Here is a 24,978-nt window from a genome sequence, read left to right as displayed (position 1 = left end):
ATATATTATTTTCATCCACATGCATTGGAGTTTCATTAATTGGAGTTCCATTAACTGAACCCACAGAGAACACAGATGCAGAAGTTATGACTATTCTGTTAATTTTGCAAGCCTTTGTAACTTGATTATTTTCAGTCTTGTCTGGATGCACAGTACTAATGGATTATGGTTTATCATGTACAAAACAATCCTCATGTTCTTGTCAAGTCAGACTTCTTAGCAGAATATCCCAGCAACCAGAGCTATATAGGAGAGTCCAGGTAAAATATGTTGAAGTTATTTTTGACAGTCTTTAATGAAAAATGTTTTTATGAAACTTAAAACAGCAGCTAGGCAACACAAACATATATTCAAGTTGATGAAAGCTAAATAGGTAAGCCCTCTGACATCACATCTGATGTTCTTTGATATAACAAGAAAAGAAGCTTCATGCTTATGAAAACCGTTTCCAGTAACATAGAAATGAATTGCAGTGCTGCTTTGTCAGTTCTTTTTGACCCAGTGAAACACACACAAACGATTCATTTTGTTTATTCTGTAACGAATGGCTGCGTTTGTGTGATAATAACACTCTAATCAACAATGTTGACTTATGGAATGTTAATAAAATATCCAGTAAGCGTGTTTATTTCAAGCAAAGCAGAAGTATTCATGGTTTCATCTTTGGAGCAATGTGAAGATGCTTTTATTGTAAAATGTAGGCCTGGTCACCTTAGACCTGCAGTCGTAGTTGAAATGAGTTTTCAAGTCAGTACTTGATGCCTTGTATTGAATTCAGTGAAAAGCTTTCTTAATACTAGTTTGTATTACTTACATGGGCCCTATTTGTGATCAAAGACCTTCCTGTGTGAGGGGTACACAAAAAGATAGTTCTTTGCTCAAGGATTGTAAGAATCAAGCATAATATTAATTAGACTAAGATAAACAGGTTAATGCTAAAAAAAGAACAGTGTAGTATGGTAGCTTAAAACTGTCCAGTTCTGTGATGTTTACCAAAAGCTGACAGTGCTTCAGTCACTGATATGCTGAGATCACTGTCAGCTTGAGGTAACTGTCACAGAACTGGACAGTTTTAATGGAAGAGCTCCAGAGAGCTGGCAAAACTGTCTCCTAACAGTTTAGACAACTTCTTAGTGTGCTGTGATCAGTCTATCACTAAGCAATACTAACATGATAGCAAATTTACCTAATGTATAGATATTTTCCTTATGAATAGAATATAAGGATAGCTGCTCTCAAACTGACAGAAAACAACCCAAGGTTGAATGCACTCTAAAAACCCCAAAAGGGCAGTTTTGCAGAGTAATACTGTATTTACTCCTACTGTGTTTTGTTATGCAGATAAATCCTTCTAAGGTTGTTAACTGAATTTTAGAATGTTTCTAAAGCTGCAAATATTAATTACTGCCTTGCATTTAGAGTAACAGTCAGTTCCATTAGTTATGTACAGACTAAATGATGGTTATTAAAGCTACTTTAACCCTATCGATCTTAGTTATAGGTGGCGCGTATGAGAAGGATTAACTTTCAGTTCCTTAGACAAATGAGTCAGAGTTAAGAAAAAAATCATTTTATGAAGATAATAGGCATGTTGGATTTATGTCTTTGACATGTGGATAGTATTTGTAGAATCCCTCTATGGCTTTATTTCAGAAGAAGAATGCGGCTGCACTCTAATGTATTAAAAAATATTTCAGAGTAAAATACGCTTTGAAATCCAAACTATATTTTTTATCTTATTACTTTAGCACCAAGTTTAAAATTCATAAATAACTGTGTTGTCTTTGGACCAACAATCTTGAAATGTTCCTTCTCTCAGCATAGTTGAGGAAAAAAATTCACAGCCAAATGTCCAGTCAGCCAGAATGTTTTTGTTTGTAAGCCAGCGCGTCATAAAAGACATAACAGTTATGTTCTGTGCTGCAGTAAGACTTTGAATGTAAACTTTGAAGCTTCCGATAGTCCATTGCTTATACAGTGCTGCAGATTTGAAAATAGCTTAAATGTCAACAGGAAACGTGGATGTACATGGAATGTTGCTGTGGATACAGATCTTCATGGCCTGTAATCTCTAAGCTGTTTTAGAAAGATTTAATTGTTTGAAGCACATTAATGGTACTAATACACCTCTGTAATCTGCCTGGAAGTCAATGGCTTATACAGTTGAAGGTGATTTATTAGGCTGTTGTTATGCATGTTATTTAATAGTCCAGAATAAAAGGTGGTTTGGCACTTGACAGAAACAATAATTTAGCATGTTTTATGTTTGTAGATAACATTTTAAGGTTTTAAAGTTCGTTTGTACTTTTTGGGTTGTGACAAACTGTAGGCTCAGATGATTGCTGGGATAAAACCTCCAATTTTATGTATGTAAGTTCTGGAAATGCACAGGCATCTAAAAGATTTTTACTTATACTTTCTGAAGATTAAATATTTCAAAACAACTTCTGTTTCTGTGTACCTCCTAAAAAATTTGCTAGTGTTAGCTGGCCATTCTTGTGTGTGTGGGCACCTGCACAGCTGCATGTTACTTTTTTGTTCTAACAGATGTATCAACTCAAGTAGACTGACAGTTCACTTAGTCCCTCTTCATTTGGCCACTCTTGCTCTACATAGATGTATAAAAATATTGTTATTTGTATATGTTTAAACATGACTTTTCTAAGGAAGTAATACAAATATCAGTACAAAATATAAGGAGGAAAAGAACAAACATCATGAGGAGTTATTTTTACTTTTTCAAACTTCAGTTAAAAAATTTTCTGCTTTCTCTCTTTGTTTTTAGATAATGATTTTACGGACTTTAAAGTTCAAGGGGAATGAGTTGGTTAAAAAAACCTACTCAGGTATATAAATATTTTCTGATTCAAAGCAGTCCAATTTTCCATTTCGAATAACTGGATTATTGCAGAATCTTTACGTCAACAAAAAGGTGGGAAGTTTGGCCATTTCTACGGCCAAAGAAGCTATGTGAGCCAAGGGAAATATTTTGCTATACGGGGCTATGAAAGCTAGTTCTGTGTTTAAAAACAACAGAAACAATAAAAGCCAACGCTCAAAATCCTCACAAAAACTAAAACCAAACAAGTAGATACATAGTGGGATATGTAATGGCAAAATGAAAATTATGACTTCACTAATTTTTTTCAGTTAATAGGTTGATTGCATGTTAAGTACTGTCAGGTTTAGGGAACTTATATCTGTGAACTTGGAATAATTCAATTTCTTGTAGTTAATATTTGGAGTTCATAATTTCAGGAATCTTAATACTTAGAGATCTCAGTTTGAGAAGCAGTCCTTATCTTGTTTTATTTGTGTCCTCTGATGTTCTGTAGTACACTTAACTTACTTTGTAAGACTTTTGTAATTATTGATTGTTACTTGCTTGGGGATTATAAAATGATTGACACTCCATAGTAGTAGAAAGTGCAGGCAGCACCATTCTCTGAGACAGAAAGCAACTATAGAAGTCACCTACCTGTTTATTTTCTTCACTTCATTGTCCTTCCACGTAACTTCGAATTATCTGTGACTACCCACCTACATACTGACAGGGTTGGATGTTACACCAGTACCTCTGCTGCAAATCTTTTTCATCGCTAAACATTTCAGTAACAATCTGTTTAAACAAAGTGAACAGGCAGGCTTTTCCTGTGAGAATATCCATCCTTTGAGTCAAGCGGAATGACAAATCTAAGCATCTGTAACACTTCAGTGTTTGTTTGGCAGTGCAGAAATCTGTATGTTCCAAATACAGAATAAAGTATACCCAAATAAGATGTCAGAAAATACGAATGGGCCATGGGCTATGGTAGCTTTATCTCTGCTGCCCATTTGTGTGTTTACCAGAAACTGAACTAGCTCCTCAATCCAGATCTGAATACTCAAACTTGTTAGTGAACTTGTTAGTGAACTGCCTGCTGGTAGGAGCTGGGGAGAAGGAGAATGAAACAGATTGACTGTCAGGAGTTAACAAGGAGCTGTTAGAAGGAGTCACGTCTAAAGAAACAATCACTTGCCAGTGATAAGAAACTTCAGTCATACAGAACAAAACACCTAAAACTAATGTAGAATGATCTGGTTAACCACTGATATTTATGTAATTAATAGGTAAAGCACTGTTTGTCTCTAAATTTCCAATTGTATAGATGACTGATCTAGATGGTAGTAATAGTGAAAGAAGGCATTACATGCTGCTATAAGCTCACGTTTACCTTCAAGGCACTTTTCACTCCATATGAAACAGCACACAATAATATAATAAAGGTATCCTTGCAGTATGTATTCTTACAGGATATAAATACAATGATCTTCATTTTGCAACAATAGCTCAATAGGACTCAACTAATAATGCAGTAGTAGTGCAGAATGCTGGTAAGATCCCATAATCTTCTGTTCTTCCCCTTGAAATCCAGTTAGCATACGTAGAGTTTTGACAACTTTTTTCATATTTCTTAAGAAAACACTTTTTCTAGCTTGTTTCACTGATGTGGTGTGTATATACAAATTATGTATACTGCTTAGTTTATTTTGGCCCTCTTTTTCTCTTTTCAGAAGGCTCTGCTGGTAGCATTTCTAACTGTAATCATGGCTGCTTAGCTCTTTTTAAAAAATATCATTTGTACAGGTTTCTGTCTGGGATGGAAATGAGATCTAATGATCTGATGAACTGGCTTTCATCTTCATAATGTCATCTCCCTGACTTTTGCTGCAAATGTATAAAAGAAATGAGGCAATGAAGTGTTGTCAGCTGCTGGCAGTTTCATACTGGCTCTGCTCTGAAACGTATGAATGAGTGAAAATGGCCAGAACTCGTGAACTGAAATAACTTGTTACACTGTTGCAAAAGTTGACTTATTCAAAATCTTTATGAAACTAAGCTTTATTTTTTAGATGAAATAATAAGAAAAATTCTTCCACTGTTGTTGTGTATTGGATACTTTTATGTTGTATTTTGCAGGGAAAAATGTGATCTTGCTCTGCAGCTGTACTGAGTGTGCTGGATGCTGTCGGAACATAATGACAATGTAGAAATATCTTTAGGTAGCAGTGATAAGCCCAAACTTGAGCTATTATGGGGTTTAGCTTGGTTATAGCGCTCTGTGAGACTGGGATATAAAGCGATCCTCCTCCATATTCAATTTGGCAAGATAGGTTTTCCTCATTCTGGACAAAAGAACAAGCACTTTTTCATTACAGTCTGCTTCTTTGATAGTAATTTTCCATTTAGTTTCATAGAAAAGATAATGAGTTTGCTTGGTTATAATTATATCTAATGATATAGAAAGAAAACAGCTGAGTAGTAGAGGATCCTTTAGTTACAGGGGAAAAAAAAAGTATTAAATCCAATGATCAAAAGTGGAAAAAAAGATAAATTCAGATTATAAATAAGGTGCTTTTACAAAATTGATTAGTTAACATGTGGATTAATGTATGTCCTAGAATATAGGAAGAATATCACGTAATGTTTTCCCTGTATATACAAGACATGATTTCTGAACCAATATAGGAATTACTGTTCAAAGGCTAACTGGAACTTGCACTGAAGTTTGTCATTAGAAATCTCTATAGCCAACCAGAGAAATCAGAGAAAGGGGAAATAAGGCACTTGTTCCCTGTAGTGTTCTCCTCTCCACTAAAGAGAAGTTAAATGTGATGTAACAGGAGTTAGATTTTTGTAATAAACTCATTTCTAATGGGGGGTGGGGGGTGGAATATAACACCCCAAACCAGGTCTAAATTTACTGTTTTGAGAAGAAATTCTTCAGTGAGATAAATTAACTCGAACTAATCTGCCCTAATTCTTGTAGTAATTCTGTAGTCTTTTATCAGGTTCCTGGGTTTCTCTTCAAAAAAAAAAAAAAAAAATTCAGTGTTCAGGGGAGCCTCAGTAGAATGGAGACTTCACAGAGCCTTTAGGTAACGTCAGTTCTTCACATAAACATCTAAAGACCTAGAAGCTTGTCTGTATTGGACAAATGCGAAGATTTACTGAAATTTCTATTCAAGAAATTGTGATACTAAAGATAACATGCAAAAATATCAAGCAATTATTGTTAGTGGCCCTATGATAATTTATTTCATGAAATTCCCTTTGAAGCTTTTGCAGGTGATAACTGAATATCAGAAATGTTGTTACTATGTAGCAGCCAAAGCAGAACTGTAACAGGCACAACATACAGGGTCCATTATATTTAATTCTTAAATTTTGTGAAATAATCATAACTGTATAATCAGCAAGATGCAAAAACATAAAATCAGTTACTCTTTTTGGTTAGGTGATTTAGTGACAGCCTAAAATGTTGTCCACACACACACACAAAAAAAAAAAGGTGGGATTTCCTACCCATTTTTCTATAAGAACTCTAGAATATTTGCTTAAGTTGTATGATCCTGTCTCTTCCTCTCATAATTAGACTTCGTAGATATTTTTGTTTTACTTACAATTAAATCACATTTATTATTTATTCAGTGTATTTAATTAGAAAAATTATTAATAATTTGGTTCGTCTGTTAATTTCAAGGCCTCTTCCCTCTCAATGCTAAATTCTCTCCAACTACCTTCTTCTCTCACAAGCACTCCTTTCTGTGGTCTTGTGCTTTGGTCATGAAGTTCCTTGTGCTATAATACAGATATATTTCAGTGTTGTGTTCTGCAGAGTACTGTAAGATTACTGAAAACTATCTGCAAATGATTTGGTGTTACACAGTCCACCTCGTTAGCAAAGATCTCACCCATTGTTTTAACCTTCAGAGTATGTAATCCTAAGTCAAAGAATGTGCAGAAAGTGATGATTGCTAAAATAACTGTAATTGTGCACAGTTCTACAATCAGTCTTTACTGAAAAGCCCTGCATATAAGGCAAATCTCCACATGATAAATTCTAATGACAGTTTTCCTTGATTACACAGATGTTACAAGATGCATCATGGACAACTCTATACACAAACACTGTTGTTACAGTTGGACATTAACATTAAAACAAATTGCCTATTTGCTTATCTGTGATCCTGTTTACCTGTGGTTGCTTGTCTGTACTGGCTTGAGACCGATAGCTATCCAGTCTTGTATCAGGTACAGCATAATCTAAAATAGAGGCTCAATAAAGTAGTATACCAAGAATGTAGCTGCAGATGATATTGTCTGCGTGTTCCACTCTGTCCTTCCTTTTTCTGTCTCTCCCTAGGAAAAAAGCAGTTATCTTCCTTAAGCAAAATCTAGCTCCTTTCCAAAGCGATCATGTAAATCTGAGTGCCAGTCTCACAGCAGAATAAAAAGTCAAATCAGCAGGAAAACTCCACATAAGAGCAACAGGCAGCCCCAGGAGGGAAAATAACCAAAATGCCTCTCCAACTTTCCCATTTATTTTCTCTCATGAGTTCCACTCATTAAAACACTCAGATTTTCTTGTAATTCTTAAAGTAATGTTCTTGCAGAGAGAAGCAACTCATTATTCAGCAGGCTTGCCAGCCTTCCAAAGCATTTTATTTCAAAGCCTTTTTCTGAATAAACAAATTTATGCTGAGAACAAATTGAAGTTACTGCTTTTCCTAGTGTTCTGCATACTGGCTACGCAGGCTGTCTTCTCTCAAAGTGGGTCAGACCTGAAAAACTATGGATTTAAAGTAACAGGAAATTTTTGGATGTAGTCCATGAGATGGATTTTACATATCATACCTAAAGACAAACTCTAAAACAAAAAAATATATATATTTTGAATTCAATTATTTTGTATGTTAGGTAAAAAAATCAATATGGTCTTTATGACAGTTCTACACATTCAGAAATGTTACTAGTAATTTTATTATGGGTGTTATGATTGCTAATGTTTAGAGGTAAGAAAAAGAATACTTAGTATAATACAAATAACTGACCTATCATGTAAACACATTGACAACATGATGAATCTAGGAGTGTGGCTTGTAATGGAATTTGAATGTGTTGGACTGATGTAAAAAATGTCCTTGTATCCAGTTCTTACATTCCACAAGAGGTTACTTTGTAGTAAATTAGTCCTTTAAGACATTAGTATCTTATTTGTACTAAATTGATGTGTCCTTATCAAAATGAGAGAATGATTTACAAGGATTGTAAAATGCAGAAAGTGTACTCAGTGATACTAAGATTACTGCCTGGGTAGATCAGTGGCTTGGGAAATAGTTAGGAGTAAATTGCCCTTGGAAGAACTAGAGATGAAAGTTTGAAATAAGAGAGGTGTTATTTAGTGAACAGAGTATATGTAATTTGATGGGAAGATTAATGATATTGTGAAATAATGCAGTTTGTAGGGAAAATGTGAAATGTTCTTGGGATTGTGAAACCTTCATAGGATTATTGTCACCTGTTAATTTAAGACTATGACCTTGGCGCTGCTGGGAAGAGCTGAAAGCATGTGCAGGTGTAGTTAGATCCCTTTATAGGGGCTCCTCTATTCATTTCTGTGTTGGTCCCTGAGTTACAACTGGAAATTTCAGTTGTAACAGTAATAACAGTCATGTCCTAGAAAATCAGTTCTATGCTGAATTTTGCCACCCAAACTGGAATACTTAGCACTGTGGAAGACTTTGTGCCCTGAATGTGTGCTCCCACTGTTTTAACACCAGGAAATAGCTGCTGTAAGAGACAAAACATCTTCCAGTATAGATGGCCTGAGAAGTAAGCAAGAAAATTCCAAAGTAGTGCCAGTGCAGCAAGTCCGAAATAGCTTCAGCGGTTTAAGACATTCAGTGGAATTTAACAGAAAACGTGCTTACAAAGTCTGTTTACTCTATTTGACTAAATTAAGTCCCAAAACAGCTAACATAGATCAGAGGGGAGAACTTGATTTTTCGGTTATTTGCAATTTGCTCTAGTGTTCACTTTTTGGGGGGCCAACTTTTATGTAAGGCTACTAGATCAAGTGGCAGAAGTGCTAGAAGTTCCTGTTTTTCTCAATTCCTGCTACTTTTGTATCTTGCATATGACCTTTTCCCTACATTTTCATGCTCTTGTGTTCTTTTTGTTACAACAAGCAGTTTAAGGAGATGGTGTAGGGCGCTGCAGTTTCCAGTATTGAAAGGATGAAGAAATATTATAGATTAATTGGCCACTTTAGAAGAGTGTAAAACTGTGATGTAACTTTTTTATCTTGGCCAAACTTATTTTAAGATGGATGACATATTATCCAAAGCAGCAACTGATTAGCATCTAAAAAACAGAGGCCAGTTTAGTAGAGCTTGCCATCTAGTGGATCAGTGGTTGTGTATGCAGAGAATGAAAGTCTATGACTGCTACATTATATTCAAAAATGTACTTGTTTAATAGTGTCTTGCAGATGTTTAGTGGAGCTGGGTGGAATTTTGAATAAAATACTGCTGAAACTTGAAACTTGAATTGCAAGCATTTTCATAGATGTTATCAATTTTCTGACAGGTCTATTAATACCTACTGCTTGACTTAACTGGTGCTGGACAAACTATGGACTTGGCGTTTTTTGTAGTTCATAGATTTTAAATAGCATACCAGCTGAGCGAGCAAAAGACTAGAGAGTCCTGACTGGTAATGTTGGTGACTTAAAGACAACGGGGAAGACGGATGTATAGTAACTGCAGTCTTGGCTTAGTGCTTCATGTTTTTAATTGCTTGATTTCTGTGCCGCAGTCTTTGATTTGATTGTAACTGGAATTTCTCATTTTGGTTCTTCTCTACTCGTAGCTGCATTAATAGAATTATTTTCATTTATTTTATTTACTAAGACTTGACTATTCCTGTGTGGTAATGCTCTTCATTACTGCCTACTAGTCTTACAGAGATCAAAGGTGTTGGTCGTACCAAAATACAGTGCACAAATCTGTACATAAGAATTCCATCAAGTATTTGTGGGGAAAAAAGAACCCCAAAGACTCTTCCTACACACAAATCCAGTTCTCCTGTCAAAACTTAAAGCCCTCTCTAAGTGTGATTATAGTTAAGCTTGTATTGAATTTTGAAATGGCCAACCTACTGAAAAGACACTTGTTATTTTACCAGAAAACCCAGCCTACATGAGATGGTAAGAGAAGTTGTTATAAGCAACAAATAATTGGTTTGGATACAGCAAAGCAGAATTTGATTGAAGAAAATGTTCTTGGTGCTGATTGTATTTTTTTTAAACTCTTCCACGATGATGGTCACACTGGGAGGTTTTAGCAAGCAACTATATGATATTCAGGAGTAATCTGTATTCTTTACACTTTTAAAAGATTTTCCAATTAATCTTATTACGAAGTACAAGGTTATAGCTGGATTCTTGCTTGTTTATAGATTTCTTTGTTGTTTATAGCATTTCATGGTCAACAACCTATCACTGAGTAACTTGCTAGATGATTTTTTATATCAGTTCAGTTTGGGTTGGAAGGTTCCATGGGTCAAAACCTTGCTCTGTGTTCGGTTTGTCTGATGTTATTTATCTAAGGATATCTGGCTCTCATAGCACATCACGTGACCGCTTCACAGTTATGTATCAGAAATGATAATCTTTTCTTATTTGCTGCGGTAATCTCATGACTGATTTATGCCACTGTTAACAGATTAAAAAAGTTAATGAGAAACTCCTGTTGTGATCAAATGTAATGCAAATTCTTTCTTCATACAGTTAATTCCTTTGCTTTTCATTATACGATGACTGCACTTTAGCCTTCTAATAGTACACAGTACATTTCATGCAGAAAATAACACTTGTAATATCTTAAGAAAAAATGAGAGGTCCTGCTTCTGTTTTCCAAAAAAAAAAAAAAAAAAGCAATCATAAAAGTCATTCAATCTTTCACCAAACTGAAAGTTGTGTTTTAGTACCATAACATAGGTCTGTATTCGGTGGTATTGTTAGCTTGAAAAAATTATTTTATTAACATAAAAAAGAATAAGAAAAATATACATTGTAATTGAACATTTCTTTTAATCTGTAAGTAAGTATGGCAGATAACAAAACATAAGATAATTCTTTAAGTTCTTATGAACAGTTAGAAACAGAAAATAATTTTCTGAAATAGGAAAAGATGAAAGTTCTCTGTATTAGAAAATATTTGGCAATATCTGTTAGTCTTTCAATAAAATATCCATGTATACTTGTAATACATATTTACAGTATCATATGTCTTCTACATGTAGTCAATAGTGTGCACATAATTAGTGAATGTTCTATTTTAATATCTTATTTGCACCAGCATTTTTCAGTTTCATTAACGTTGGATAAAAACACCACTTTTTCTATGCTCAGTACTGCAAGTCAACTACATCCAAAATAATTACTTTTTCAGACATCTTTAATACTGTCAGTGTTAGGTTTTGGAATGTCTGCAGTTTTTACAGGAATCCCAACTTGGAATGTAAGCCGTACAATCTTGTCCTGTAGAAAATGTTCAAATATACAGAAAAATCCTGGTAAAAAATTAGAATTTCAAGTTCCATTTTGAAAATATAACTTCGTTATTTCTTGTGCTGGTGCCACTTCTTGTAATTAGAGGTTAAAAAGAAACCTTCATAAAAAAAAAAAAAAAGGTGATGGAAGGCCACTCTGAGAAGCAGTTGTAGGAGTGTATTTTTTCCAAAGAAAAATGCTCTCTGAAGTTGCACATAATTGTACTTAACACCTGAACTAACCTTGTGTTAGTTAAATCTTGAGTATCTCAAGATCTTTTTATGATAGTCTGTAGTATGTTCAGTCTGTTTTAAATTGCACACACTGAGGTGGAGCAAGATTTAGGAACTCAGAATTACTGCATCTCTTAGGGATCTTCCAAAGTTCAAAACAGTCAGAAGCCCATGTTTCATGCAAATGAGCTATCACTGGTTATCTGCTTGTGACTGTAATTTCTAGAATGGAAGTATCAGTACTCTTGATCAGTATATGGAGCAAAATGGGAATTCAAGGGCATATTAATTATTGTAGCTTAACTTCAAACAGCATAGGGAACTCTGCATCCAAGTCAATGTTGTAGTAAAAGAAGAGATATTAAGGATTTTTTTTTTTTTTCCCCAATATAGTGTACAATTAAGAGTTTCTTCTAGATCAGTCCTTGGACAAGGCTCTGCCTGGCACAGCTTTTATTAGATGACTTAGTGCTGTGCAAACATTAAATGAGCTCATTTTCAAAGGTAGATGAGACGCAGCAACAGCATAGTACATAATAACTTAAAGTAACCTGTTTTGAACTGCATACATTAACTCATGTTTTGAAAGTGTTAACAGAACATCTCTCACAAAGACTGTGAATCTATCAGCTGTAAAACGCTTACTGATTTCATCAGAAAAGCAGGCCAGTTTTAGCAGAATATAAGGAGATGATGAGAAAGAAGGTAATGTAGCTTAGTACACTCCAGAAGAATGATGAGGTGCGTAAAGCAATCATCCTAACAGTTGAGCACTATTTTCAGGTAAAACTAGTGCTCTCCTTTTTCTTTCATAACGCTGCTATCAGTAGTGGTTGGACTTTATGCTGACATTAGATTAGGAAAAGCAGTCGACTGTGTAGAACGTGAAAAACCTATGCTTGACAAACAAGTGAAAAAACTGTGCAATCCACCGTACACTATGGGACTGGATAAGTGCTCATACAATAGGATGGTATTTCCTTCTTGCATTTCTGAATGCTGTAGTAAGGCATTTAAAAGTATGTGTTTTCTCAAATGAAACCAATGCTGAAAGGGTCTCAGACACCCACACACGTAAGTGAAAACGGAACTTGTAGTTATTGAGTACCAAATAGTAGAACAGGTAAATTTTTTCTAATAATTGCTATGCTAGTTTTCTGTACTGCACTCAAACAGTTAAATAGTAAAAAATAAAATAACAGGTAATGAGATGCTGATATAGATGCAAATTTATGTAGTTATTTACAAAAATGATAAAAGAAAATGATCTGCCGTCTGAAACTGTCTGTATCTAGTTCTTTGAAACAGGTATTGCAGTTTCCAAGGTGACTTTTATAGAGGTTATAATACAAAGGCTCATAACTCTGGAAATGTGCAATCAAAATAATATACTGTAATTCTTCTATAGTAGTAAAAAAACATAAGCACATTTTATATCTGTGAAAGAACTGAATGAGCATAACACATTAATACTCTGATTACTAGAAGAGCTATAAAAGTAAAGTGCCAGTAGAGACTTGAATTGCATTATTTAACACTTAAATTTCAAATAAGAGAAGTCATAGAGTTTATATGTAGTTATATGTATACTAAAGAATGTCTTCGTTTTGGTGATGATGATGGTTGTGGCACCAGAACGTAAATACTACAACTAGCTTTCAGTTAGTTGGTAATATTTCAGTCAAATCAGCAAAGCTCAATTGTTTTTTGGCAGAAAACACTTCTTGGTTCAAGCTCCTTTCTTCTGAGTCTGCTACCAGTCTGTTCTGTTTTCTAACTTACTAATTTCCAGTCTAATGCCAAGGAACTGTGCAATCAAATCAAGAGAGTAAATCACAGCCTTCTGGGATAGAAGGAAGTCCTGGTTTAAGCGATACTTTTTTTTCTAAGCGTGCCTTTATGCCTTTCAAAATCAGACTCCTGGATCTTTTACGATTTCAACAATGATATGTTATCTATACGATATATTTGGTGAAGCTGATTGAAAAAAAGTCAACAGATACATTCAGATTTAAAAAATAAAAATAAAAATTGAGCTGGCTTTAAATGCAGAACATTTCATGAAGATATCAGGCAAGCTGTCAATTTCTTTAAATTCAAAATTTTAGATTAAAAGATTTTATAGTGCAACTCAGCCAAGTGCTGAGTAACCTCAATGCAGATCTTAGCAGTTGGTGAGGGGTTTAATCAATGTGATAGATCACAACTTCAGAAAAATGAACATTAGCAAAAAAGTTATGTGCTAATGGCTAAATTCTGTTTTCTGGTATATTTCACAATATTTCTCTCATACCTTAAAAATCTATCAAAATTGAATTTAGTTTCAATAACTCTTCATGACTCTTAGACATGTTAATTTAAGGAGTGATACGGAAAACGTTTTCCCAATATGTGATGCTGTCCATGCTCTCAATTTTTTGAGAGAGGACTGACTATGAACCAATACAGTGTGTTTGGGACACGTAGTATATATCCATATGACTAAACTGGAAGGAACGGGTTTTTTGTGGTATAGCAGTACTGTTATTGTATATATTTTCTTTACATAGTTGATCGTTGCCCTGCTTCATCAAGTTTGAAGTGTCGTTTTCTGGCTGCTTCACTGTTGAACCCCACATCAGATTTGTCTGCATTGCTGCCATCTGTCATTGTGGATTCTGCTTCCATGCCTTCAGGAGCCCCACCGTTGGGCCGCTGAACTTTAGCATTCTCTTCTGGTGGGCGCTTCCACTGGGGCCTGCTTGCCATCCACAAAATAAGTGCACCGAATATGACAATCAGGAGACCAAGACTGTTGACAAAAATCCCCTCTGGTGGGGATGTACTGTACACAGTACTATTCCTTTGGAAGGAGAAAAAAAAGACAATTGTTTTAAAGACAATTTGAGTCTAAACCAGTAGTCTCCTAATAGGTAAGAGGTCTTTTTAAAACAAAGTGCTATCTTAATACCAGATTGTCGTTATTCTGCACAAAGAGAATTACAGTATGCAATGAACAAACTTAATAAACAAGTGAAAAATGAATGCTTACAGTGCAAATAAAAGTTTCTCTGTGATTCCCATGAGAGCTGATGCAATCACTGTTACAAAGATGAGGAGCCCTGAATAAACATGTATTGGCATGAGAGCTGCTCGGAGAGGTACTGGAGCAAATGGGAGTAGGAAGATAGCAAAACCTAAGAAAAGCTAAACACAAAACAAATTCATAGTTAAAGCTATATGGGAAACAAGCTGTACTTCTGAAGCGAAATTGAAATCATAAAATTCAGTTTTGATATACTTTAAGATATTAAGAGGAATTGGTATTTTTATTTTTTAATGTATTCTTACAAAACCAAAGCAATCATTCTGGATCATCATCTGGAAAGCAGACATAAAAGTATTTTAAAAATAATTCCACCTCATACCAGTATCTAAACATACTGCTAATGCTAAAATTGCTACCAATCTGAGTACTGTAAAGGTAACTTTTCAGTTTCAGTAATGTAAATAAGATACTAAATGGGTGACTACATTTTCAGAGTCCCTTCAATTTTAAGTCCTTTTCTCCCCTTCTGTTCAGATTTGTATGTAAATGAAGATCAGAATGGAGTTTAACATTTTTTCCTGAGTGGCCTATAGATTTCATCCTTTTAGGGCTTTAAGTAAGTTAAACTACACTCCTCTAGAAGGGCAGAGGTCTGTTGGCATTTAAAATGAGGATGTGTGTTGGGAGTGTCGGGTTGTTCAAGGGCCACAGGTCCTCCCATCAGTCTTAATTCTGTGGTGGAAGAGAACACCACCATGTCATATGGGTTCAGCTACAGGCACTCAAGTTACTTTTCCAGATTTTCTTCTGTTGTTGTTTCTTTTTTTTTGCATTTAAAAAAAAAAGTATGAAGTATATGATTATCAGTGCTGCAATATGCCTTCTTTTTTTTCCTAGGTGATAAATACTATTATTTCAGCACTATTCCTTGTACCTCCTGTACCTCCTTGCCTGAGCAGTGAAGGATAGAAATCCAGAACCCAAATCCCTTAGCTAAGGTACGTTCTGTGCTTGATAACCAGGTCATTATGATTTTTTCTTTTCATTTGGCTAAGAAGTTAAGCATCATTTCTTAAAGGAACAAAATAAATGCTGTATTCAAAATTTAGTTTCTTTTTTAATTACAACAAGTTTTTAATGGTAATTTTAGAGTTTTGCTAGATTAATTTTTATTTAAAGAAGTCTGTGCTATACTTTTATTATTTAAAGTAAATAAAAATAAATAAATGTAAAGTAAATAACACTTCCAATAAGGGCTGTGCTAGGTAAGACAAATGTTTCTTCCATTTTTCTTAATATTCATTTTAAAGTCTGAACCTGACCACACAGAGCTAACTCTCTTAAATAAACTAACTTGTTTGAGCTTTCATTTACTAAAAACAATGCAACTTAAGCAAAAAGCAGCTTCAACTTTAAAAAGATGCAATTTCAGCTAAATGATGTAGGTTATCATTACAAATACTCTCTCGGTATGCATTCAATAAAGATGTTAATAAAGAAGACAAGGAAAAGCAATTGTTTACTGCTTTTCCTCCTCCATTAAGATTTAAGAGACTCTAACACAAATTGCCTTTAATTTTTATTCTGAAATACAATTTCATGGAATGAAGTTTAAAAAAAACCCTGGAAGTTAAAAGTGCAGATTCTTGGTGTGCAAGGTTTTAAAACTGAATAAAAAGCATTGAGGTAACTCTGGTCTTGATCTACCAGTTTAGTGGAATTGCTTTGGACTGTAAAGCTGATTTATTAAATGCCCCATATGTAGGATTTCCCTCCTGGTTGATTGTTTTTTATTTCTAAAGTGTAATTAATACAATAGAGAGACTTCAGAATTTTATGTGCTAAAACATCACACCTGTGTATGTGTGCTACATACCAGGGCATCCCTGCTCTCCTTCTGTATCAAATGCAAAACATAACAAGTTAGCTCAATTTAGATAAGATAAATCTAATTTTCTGGCAATAGGAACAGTTAAAAACATGCATATGGACACTTATCAATGCCATTTTTCCTGTTGTAATAAATGAGATCTGCTCTGCTCCATGCTGCACTTGTTCTGGTTATAGACAAGTCCTGAGGCCAAGAAATGAAAAGTTAAAATTATCCTAACTAGAAAAAGAAAAAAAAAGTTACTTTGTTTGAGAATTCCTCAGTAAAAGTTCTGTGCTTAAATATGCTGCCAACAAATTGAATCACAATAAATAAAACCAGTGAGTAAACAAAATATGTTTTAAAATACATTTTTCTTTGAAGTCAGGGATCCAGTAATTGCTCATTTACATGATGATTTGTCAAATCACAGAATATAAAATAGAGTGCATTCTAGAATACAAGTCTTATTATTTAGAGCCTATTGTACTTGAATTACTCAATGCATTCATTAATTTTACAACTGATTTATAAACACAATTAAATTCTGACCTGAAGAGAATACAATATAACAGCAGTCAGCCCAATCCAGCTGTGCAGACTGTACATGTTGGGGATCCTCCTGGCATTGTGGTAGTCAAACACAGCTACCATAGAAACAATTGCAAGAATCATAGCTATGGTATTTAATCCGGCATGTATGAACTTCATTAGAAGTTTGCTGCACTTCCAGGTCCATGGCAACCTGTACACAATAATGGCTGAAAAAGAACAGAAAGAAGATTATAGTGTACAGTGTATCCTTATAGTGTAACTTCTCTAAGATTTTAATAATTATGTATCATTCATATAGTTCTACTGTAAGAGCAAGCCAAACTTTTTATCTTTTAGAAGATTATGAAAGATTATTAGAACTACACAAATGATTATTAAAAAGCTTTTTCTCTTACTCAGACTAACATTCCAAATACACAACTGAGGACTTAAATTATTGCCTTTAGAAAATGTATTCCTCTATTTTTGAAAAATCCAAGTGTGTTTCAAAAAAATGACAGTAAACAATTTGGTGTTGTTTTTTCCTTGTTTCTTAAACTGAGGTAACATAAAGTCTGCACAGGGTTTTGATTTTTCTACTGCTAGTCACGTTGGAGGAACAAGGCACAATTCTTATATTCAGGAGATAACAAACTGAGACATGCAGTATTTTTAAAAAATATTTATTCTCTTTGCAAATTTGGGTAATGCTATTTACACCCAACCTAAACAACTGTATGATTCTGTGGGTTGAAGGGCACTGGCATATGCTACCCAGAGTACTTGTGGATGTCCTATCCCTGAGGGTGTTCAAAGCCAGACTGAATGAGGCCCTGGACAGATTGAAGTAGTGGCTGGCAACCCTGCTTGTGGCACCTGGAACTAGGTGATCTTTAAAGCCCCTTCCAACCAACCTAAGCCATTCTATGATTCTGTGATATTTATATAGCTGTGTTGTTACAATATTGGTAGGAGTACTTTAAATGGAAAAAGACTACTCAGCATCAGAGAATTGTAGTCCAACTGAAGAAACAAAAAGATTTGGCAGCTACTACTCTCGAAGCACTGTTAGATCAATGCACATTTTTTGCCTGTGTTTGCATATGTGACACTAACATACCGTATTTTGACCAGTGTGAACAAAACAACAATTTCCAGTGATCTGACTCCAAATGGCCCATAAGAATAGTAACAGCACAGAGACCTTCTTGCCTTCCCCTTCTTCAGGGTCCTTGCTGCTCCTTTCCTGCCACTATTGACCTCCTGCCTGTTGTGTAAGCACGCAGACTAGACCAGATCACTGAAGCCCCATGTATTTCTCAATACAAGTCTGTACAATTTCTGAATGTGTGAGAGCACATAAGTACATTAAGATAACAGGGGACAAATACTTATGATCATGCCTGGTCCTTGACCAGTAAAGGCTGTTCTTCCCATCCATAATGCCTTGAGTGGGCAAAAATGATGATCTCCATTCATCTGATTAATTAAATCCTTACTTAAGATTTCTTCTTATAAAATGACATCCAAATACTATATAATTAGAAATACTAAAGGAAATGAATAAGAATATATTTCAGATTTTAGAGTAAGTTCTCTCTTCAAATGCTCACTAGAAAATAATATGTATTACATGGTAAGTGCAAAGATTAGGTATTTACTTAAGTAATTCTCATGTACCTTCCTCATTGCTTCTCTGTAACTCTAGCTTTTTATGCAAAAAAAGAAAAAAAAGGAAAAAAAAGAAAAGGATATTAATTCTGTACATTACAACAAATAATAATAAAAAATGACAAATTGATTTTAAAGTTCTATTTAGATATACATATATTGACTTGGATGTATGACAGGAAACACAGCACTCCATTAAATAGTTCACACAGAAAACATTGTTCACAAATGGAATTTCCAGTCCACAAGTAGATTTTAAATCAATATTTGCTTTCACATGCTGTGTGAAAATATAATATTGGAATGAAAGCTCCCTTAGAATATTTAAATACATACAGCATTTAGGTAGTTCTCAGCTTTCTACTTTTAAAAAGTGGAAATAGCACAGCATAAAAAAATTAGGAAGATAGCCTTGTTTTAAGACAGTCTGGCAGTACTTATGACTGGCAGTACTATATGACATAATTTGATTTCCGTGATTCAGCTTGAGCTTAAGACCACCTCCAACAGTTCCACAAAATGTATGTGATAATCTTATATCTTGTTAATATTGAAATAACTGCCTGCATCAGGCAATTAACCTAGTATTAACGATTATGATTTCTAATCTTGTACAACTCGTATGCCAAAAGGTCCCAACCAGGCTTCAACATTCTGTGAGGATATTGTATCCCAGAAATCTTCCTTTCTCGCTTTTCATAAATTATGGCCCAGAGTATTGTCAATAGCTTATTTCAAGTGGAATGGAGTACTGGACTCTAGTATCTTGAAGTCAAATTGACCTGAACAGATCTTGGTCTCAGTTTACAGCTTTGGTTCTCAAAGGATTGTGTCCATGCTAAATTTTTTTCTTTGGTGTATAAGATTCCACAGTAATTTGGTTTAACTTCCAAAAGCACTATCAAACTTCACAGTGTCACCCATGTAATCTTAGATCTCTTATGGACCGTGACATTTTTTTTTGTCTGTTTCCCTCTTGGAAAAAGTATGACAGAAAAACAAGGAATGCAGACTAATGGCTTGGAGACCTGTTAGCAATACCACACATTAAAATGTTGCATGCTGTAGCCCAGGGTGAATACAGGATAGTACATTTTGCTGTGATTCCCTCTCAGTAAGGGCAAAGTTATAAAGTTATACATCCTAACTTGAGCAGATCTGACTGTTTACTGTTGCCAAAAGACAAGGTCCCATTTCCCCAGCACCATTTCCACTTCCTCTCTGACTGCATGCTTCTCACAACCCACTTGGTCACAACTGGTGACCAAATACTAGCCTCTCTAGTGGGAATTTAATAGGTTAGTGATGAACTGAAAATCATTTATTCTGTATTACATCACAATGGCTCTCATAATTAGTCCTTTGAGAGGGGATCAAACTGTTATCATTTGCAGGCCAAACATGAAGCAGCATGCAGGTGTTGCTTTGGAGCCCTGATATCTATGAAAAACCTTTACATGTGAAAAAGAAAGCAAAATTCTTAATTTACTAATTTACTCCATTCTATCACACTATACTATTTCTTCAAGCCTTTCTTAAAATCATTTTGTTCACATTTTTCCTATCTTAATCTTTAAAATAGTCATGGTACAAATATGCACACAGATTTTTACTACCTGTATTATCACCACTTTGGAAAACCATCTGGACAATGACTGTGCACTGACAGGGTTTTATCAGATATAATTTATATACAGGTACCTATCTATAAATAGTTAATACTCACATTGTTGTGCCTACAGCTTTTTGATAAGATACATATTTTGTCAGGGCGTGTCTGATTCCCCATATGCATGTTATTACAGTCACCTCTTGTACCTCCCACAGACCAGCAGCACAGTTCTATCCTTTGTACAGGCTTTAATGAACTGAAGAAACAGGTGATTTGGTTACTATTTCAAATCTTGCACACAAGTTTAACCGAAGTATTTATTCAGCTATTCCTTTCTACTTTTAGCTACTTAAGGGCTTCTTTTTCTTACATGTGTGCAAAGACGTGTTATCCCTCAGCCTCATCCAAATTACTTTGAATTAAGTGGTGGATTTTTCCATCAGTCTCCAGCTTTGCTTTTCATGTTACCTAATTGGATTTCCAACTCCAAATAATGCTCTTCTATCAGTGAATTCCTGGTTTGATTTGTTTGTTTGAGCCATGATAAACTTTCCTTTATGTTACAAATACCTACACAAGGCTTGTGGCAACTAATTAATTCTGAAACAGGGGTAAGCTGAGTTTCAGAGGAAATAAAAGAGCAGGGGAAAATTCTGCAGAAAACCTCCCCCTATTGTCTGCAAAACAAGCAAACAAATAAATAAGATTTTAAAAAAATCTGTTTATAAAAAGCTCAGTAGTTGATCACAAGAAGTTGTATTTAGTGAAGTCAACAGGTGTTTCTCGTTGCTTATTTATAACCAGAAGTTACACTTTACGTGACCTAAGCAATATTATATAAGCCAGCTTCAGAGTGTTGTTTATTGCTCAAAACTTCTTTGTAACTTGAAGACATGAAGCTCAGAACATACCTCGCTGCCACTGAAAATATTAAGTTTGTGGTGTGTGCTCAAATGACCAAGTTCCCTGCCTAGCCAGAGCTCAGCAGCCACCCGCCCTGCTCCTTCCAGCCCTGGCAAGGCTCCTGCTGCAGAGCGAGCGGCCGTACGCACGATCCAAACAACGCGCTTGCTGGAATGAATGTCCAGATGTGCTGGACGCATTTCCTGGCTGGATGAGTGCAAAATGTCGTTCAGCAGTGAAGCAAATGTAAATAAGGTTGCTAACAATGAAATTCTAAGTTAATTCCTCCTGTTACACAGAAAAAAATACTTCAGATTTCCAGAGGTTCTTCATTACTTAAGAAGAGTAAAATCATCTCCTTGCTCCTTCTCTCCAGAGAAGTCAGTGGTGAAGCTGTGAAGGAATTTCCACCATTCTCTGCAACTTTCATCTGCCTTTCTTTGATAATTGGTGCTGTTTCTTCACGTGTTCTCTTATCAGCGAAGCTAGCCAGAATGAATGACTTTATCAGAAAACACCGTTGGAAGCTGTTACCTCTGCCAAATTTCCCTGTTAGTTTTCATGCAATTAGTGTAAATAATAACTCAAATTTCAGGATTAGTACTTCTAGGGCACTACCATTATCTGCTTTTTAAACTTTACTGAGAACACTGCCAGTTTTCTTTCCTCACCTCAAACCATTAATCAGTGGCATTGTGTGCAAGTCAGTCAATTTCTTGGATTTAACTGTTCTACTAAAAGCAAAAGCATGTCATTCAAACTGCAACATTCCCGTCAGCCTCAAAAAACAACCCTTGCCCTTAAGACCTAACATGTGAAGGGCGTGTGATGGAAAACAGACAGTGAGCACATAGCACATGTAGTGGGAAACGCTGTCAGTCCAAGGCTGAATGCTGCGCAATCAAAAGTTCATACACTTTGTAAAAATGTCCCCTGGCCTCATCATAACCATTTTATGTTACTCAGGCAACAGAATTAAGTACGAATTGTAAATATATATTTTGCAAAAGAATTTATACAGCTTCTGGGCTGATGAAATGCATTGCAGCGGTGTACTTGGTGCTGCATTTCCTCTGGCACAAGCCCTGCTCCTGGGTCTGGCTGCGCTGGTGCTGAACTGAGACGGGGGAGCGAGCCAGAAGGGACGGAGCCAAACGAGTGAAAGTTTCCTAGGGCAGCACTGCTGGCGTTTCGATTCCCAGCTCGCATAAATTCAGGCTGACTAGGAAAACACACCTCGCAAGACTTTCTCAAAGTGCAAGGAAACCCTAGGCCAGGGTAAACAAGTGCTTGAAGGGAGGAAAAAAAACACGAAAAAGAAGCCAAATCAACCCAAACCACCGCTACAAGCTCGCGACAAGGGACTCTTTGTCCCGTCGCGGTGCGAGCGCCGCTCTCCCGAACGGCAGCGCCGCGCAGCGCCCCGGCCCCGGTCCCGCCGCTCCCGTCCCGCGCAGCGCCCCGGCCCCGCGCGGCCCCAGCTCCGCCGCCGCCCCGCCGGGCCCTCACGCACCGATGCCCTGGATGAAGACGAAGCCCGTGACGATGAGGACGGGATGCCAGTTGAACTCCGCTGAGCCCCCGTCCCAGCCGAGCCCTTCGCGGTAGCTGAAGACCCAGACGAGGGAGAAAACGACGGAAACGAAGCCGACCAGCAGCGCCGAGCCCAGCAGCGCCAGGAAGAGCCCGTAGTCCTCCATGTTCCGAGCCCCGCGCATCGCCGCCAGCTCCTAGCGGGAGGGGCAAGGCGGACGCCCTCGCTGACGCCCTCCTTCGGCCCCGTGCCCGGGCGGCGCCGCCCCTCACCGCTTGTTGCGAGCCGGCTGTCGCCACGCTGTTATTTACAAGTATTTTGTACAGCCTTGCGCAGTCCTTCGCGCTCAAGTGGACCTGTCCGCGGGGCTCCGCCCGCTCCTTCTTGGTGCCCGGGGCGTTGAGCACGTGGCTGTGGTTGTGAGCCGGGGCGCCGATGGGAGCCTCCATCTGCTGCAGAGATAACGCAGCGCGGCCGTAAGCACCCAGAGATAAACCAGAAGTACTGCTGGATGAGAAGAAGCAGCACGGAAAGTGCAGCCGCTGAGCGTGCTTAAAGACATGGGTGCACTGTTCTCTGAGCATGGTTTTTGTCATGGTCATCCATTCAACTCATGTTGGATTCCTCGATTGCTGGAAAACAGCTATTAACCCGGTTTCTTACACAGATGCTGGGCTAAGTTTGTAGGAATGTTTGGGCATCATTCTATTAAAACCTGCCAAATTTTGGCAACTTAGTCACATCTGAGACCTACTTGTAGAAGTGTTCAGGAACAGTTGTTCTACATTCTCTATTCTTAAATAGCTTTCAAAGAGTTCTAACATTTAACATAAACATCTCTGTTTCTGAATGAAAATGTCAATGTGTGAGCTTCCAGGATGGAACATACTGTGTATTTACCGTGATCAAGTTTCTTACACAAAGCCCATAATCTTCATCGAAGTTTGTGCTGCCTTTTGGTCACCATAAATTGCTGCATTTTTCACCGGATGGGCAGCAATGTATGATTGTTGATTTAGAAGACTATTGCAAGTCACAACAGCTTCAAAATAATAGTCACTGGGAAGAACAGCAAATTTTTGAAAGCTACAGAGGTGATATTGTGGATGGTAGTATTTAATAAGCAGTATTCTAGGTAAGTTTAAATGCCTTGCTCTGGAAAGAACTCTTTTAAATAATCCAAACAGAAACAAGCATGAAATTCCTTACTAAGGAAGACTAAGCATGTCATAAAAATGTCAGAAATGGTGATGGGGCTCATATAATCATTAACTGCACACCTCCCATAAAAATGTTCTGCTATATTCCAATCTGGGAAAGTTTCTGCTTTTGCTGTCACCACTTCTGTCTGAAATATTATTTCAAGATTGCACAATACTTCTGAAGATGAGCAAAACGGTTACTCTGCCTTTTTGAAATCAGCTTTTGAGTAGCCTCAGTGTTCCAGCTTCCCTCTATCTACACTGGCCACAGATGATTCATGACCATCTGGAAACTGCACTTCTCCTTCCTAAGTATCTTTTTAGTCTCTTCAGTTTGCTTTCATGTAGCAACTTTTATTAATAAATATCCTGACTTACGACTTCCTAGTAATTGCTATATGAAATAATTTGCAGACATCAGAAGAGGGATGGAAAGGAGATGAGGAGTATCATGAAAAACAGCTCTGTGCCATTTTTCCCCAAGCACTCAACTTCTTGTACCTGACAAGCAGTTGTCCTCTTTGCAACCTTACTTTTCAGTTAGGCTATAGAGTTTTCTTTTTCATGGTAGTTTCCATTTGTCATCACTGACTGAGGTGACAGATTTCTAATGAAAGGAATTTAGTTAGAAATAATTAACCCATACACACTCAGAATAGAAATTTCTGCCTCAGCATCATTTCTGATAGATTTTGTAGTAGTTTTTACTTTTCTATCTCCCTGTTATTTATGTAGTAGCATAATGGACAGGTGCTTTTTTCCTAGACATTAAATGAAAATGAAGGTAGGGTGAAAGTAGAGCATTGCTGCTATTCTTTATTTCTACTGTTGTTTCATTACCTTCTTACATCTCCTTTCTGCCTTTTTTTTTTTTTTTTTGTATTTTCTTTCCACAATTTTTACTTTTTATTTTGCATTACAGTTTATATATAATCTTGCAAATGCTGTTTTTATATATAATTTTACAGCCCTTCCCTATTGCATCAGCTGCAAAAATGAACACTTCAGTAGTA

General features: G+C 36.3%; 1 protein-coding gene and 1 long non-coding RNA gene across 2 annotated transcripts in view; one reads left to right on the top strand and one right to left on the bottom strand.

The window, feature by feature from the left end:
• LOC128076703 (uncharacterized) overlaps window positions 1-14,248 on the top strand; it is a 38,296-nt gene extending 24,048 nt beyond the window's left edge. The window contains exon 3 of the long non-coding RNA XR_008204626.1: window positions 14,161-14,248. This is a non-coding gene — a long non-coding RNA (uncharacterized LOC128076703). The remainder of the gene's footprint in view (window positions 1-14,160) is intronic.
• Window positions 10,897-23,066, bottom strand: LOC128076696 (plasma membrane ascorbate-dependent reductase CYBRD1). Its single transcript, XM_052674673.1, has 4 exons — window positions 22,743-23,066; window positions 17,062-17,270; window positions 14,643-14,797; window positions 10,897-14,453 (listed from the first exon to the last, which is right to left on the bottom strand). The coding sequence occupies exons 1-4, from the start codon at window positions 22,945-22,947 to the stop codon at window positions 14,153-14,155; spliced, it is 870 nt and encodes a 289-aa protein (XP_052530633.1). The 5' UTR covers window positions 22,948-23,066; the 3' UTR covers window positions 10,897-14,152.
• Between the last annotated feature and the right edge of the window lie 1,912 nt (window positions 23,067-24,978).

The sequence above is a fragment of the Tympanuchus pallidicinctus genome, unplaced genomic scaffold (genome assembly GCF_026119805.1).
Source record: "Tympanuchus pallidicinctus isolate F22 unplaced genomic scaffold, pur_lepc_1.0 scaffold15, whole genome shotgun sequence".
Classification (NCBI taxonomy): Eukaryota; Metazoa; Chordata; class Aves; order Galliformes; family Phasianidae; genus Tympanuchus; species Tympanuchus pallidicinctus.
This window is presented reverse-complemented; position numbering and strand designations above follow the sequence as displayed.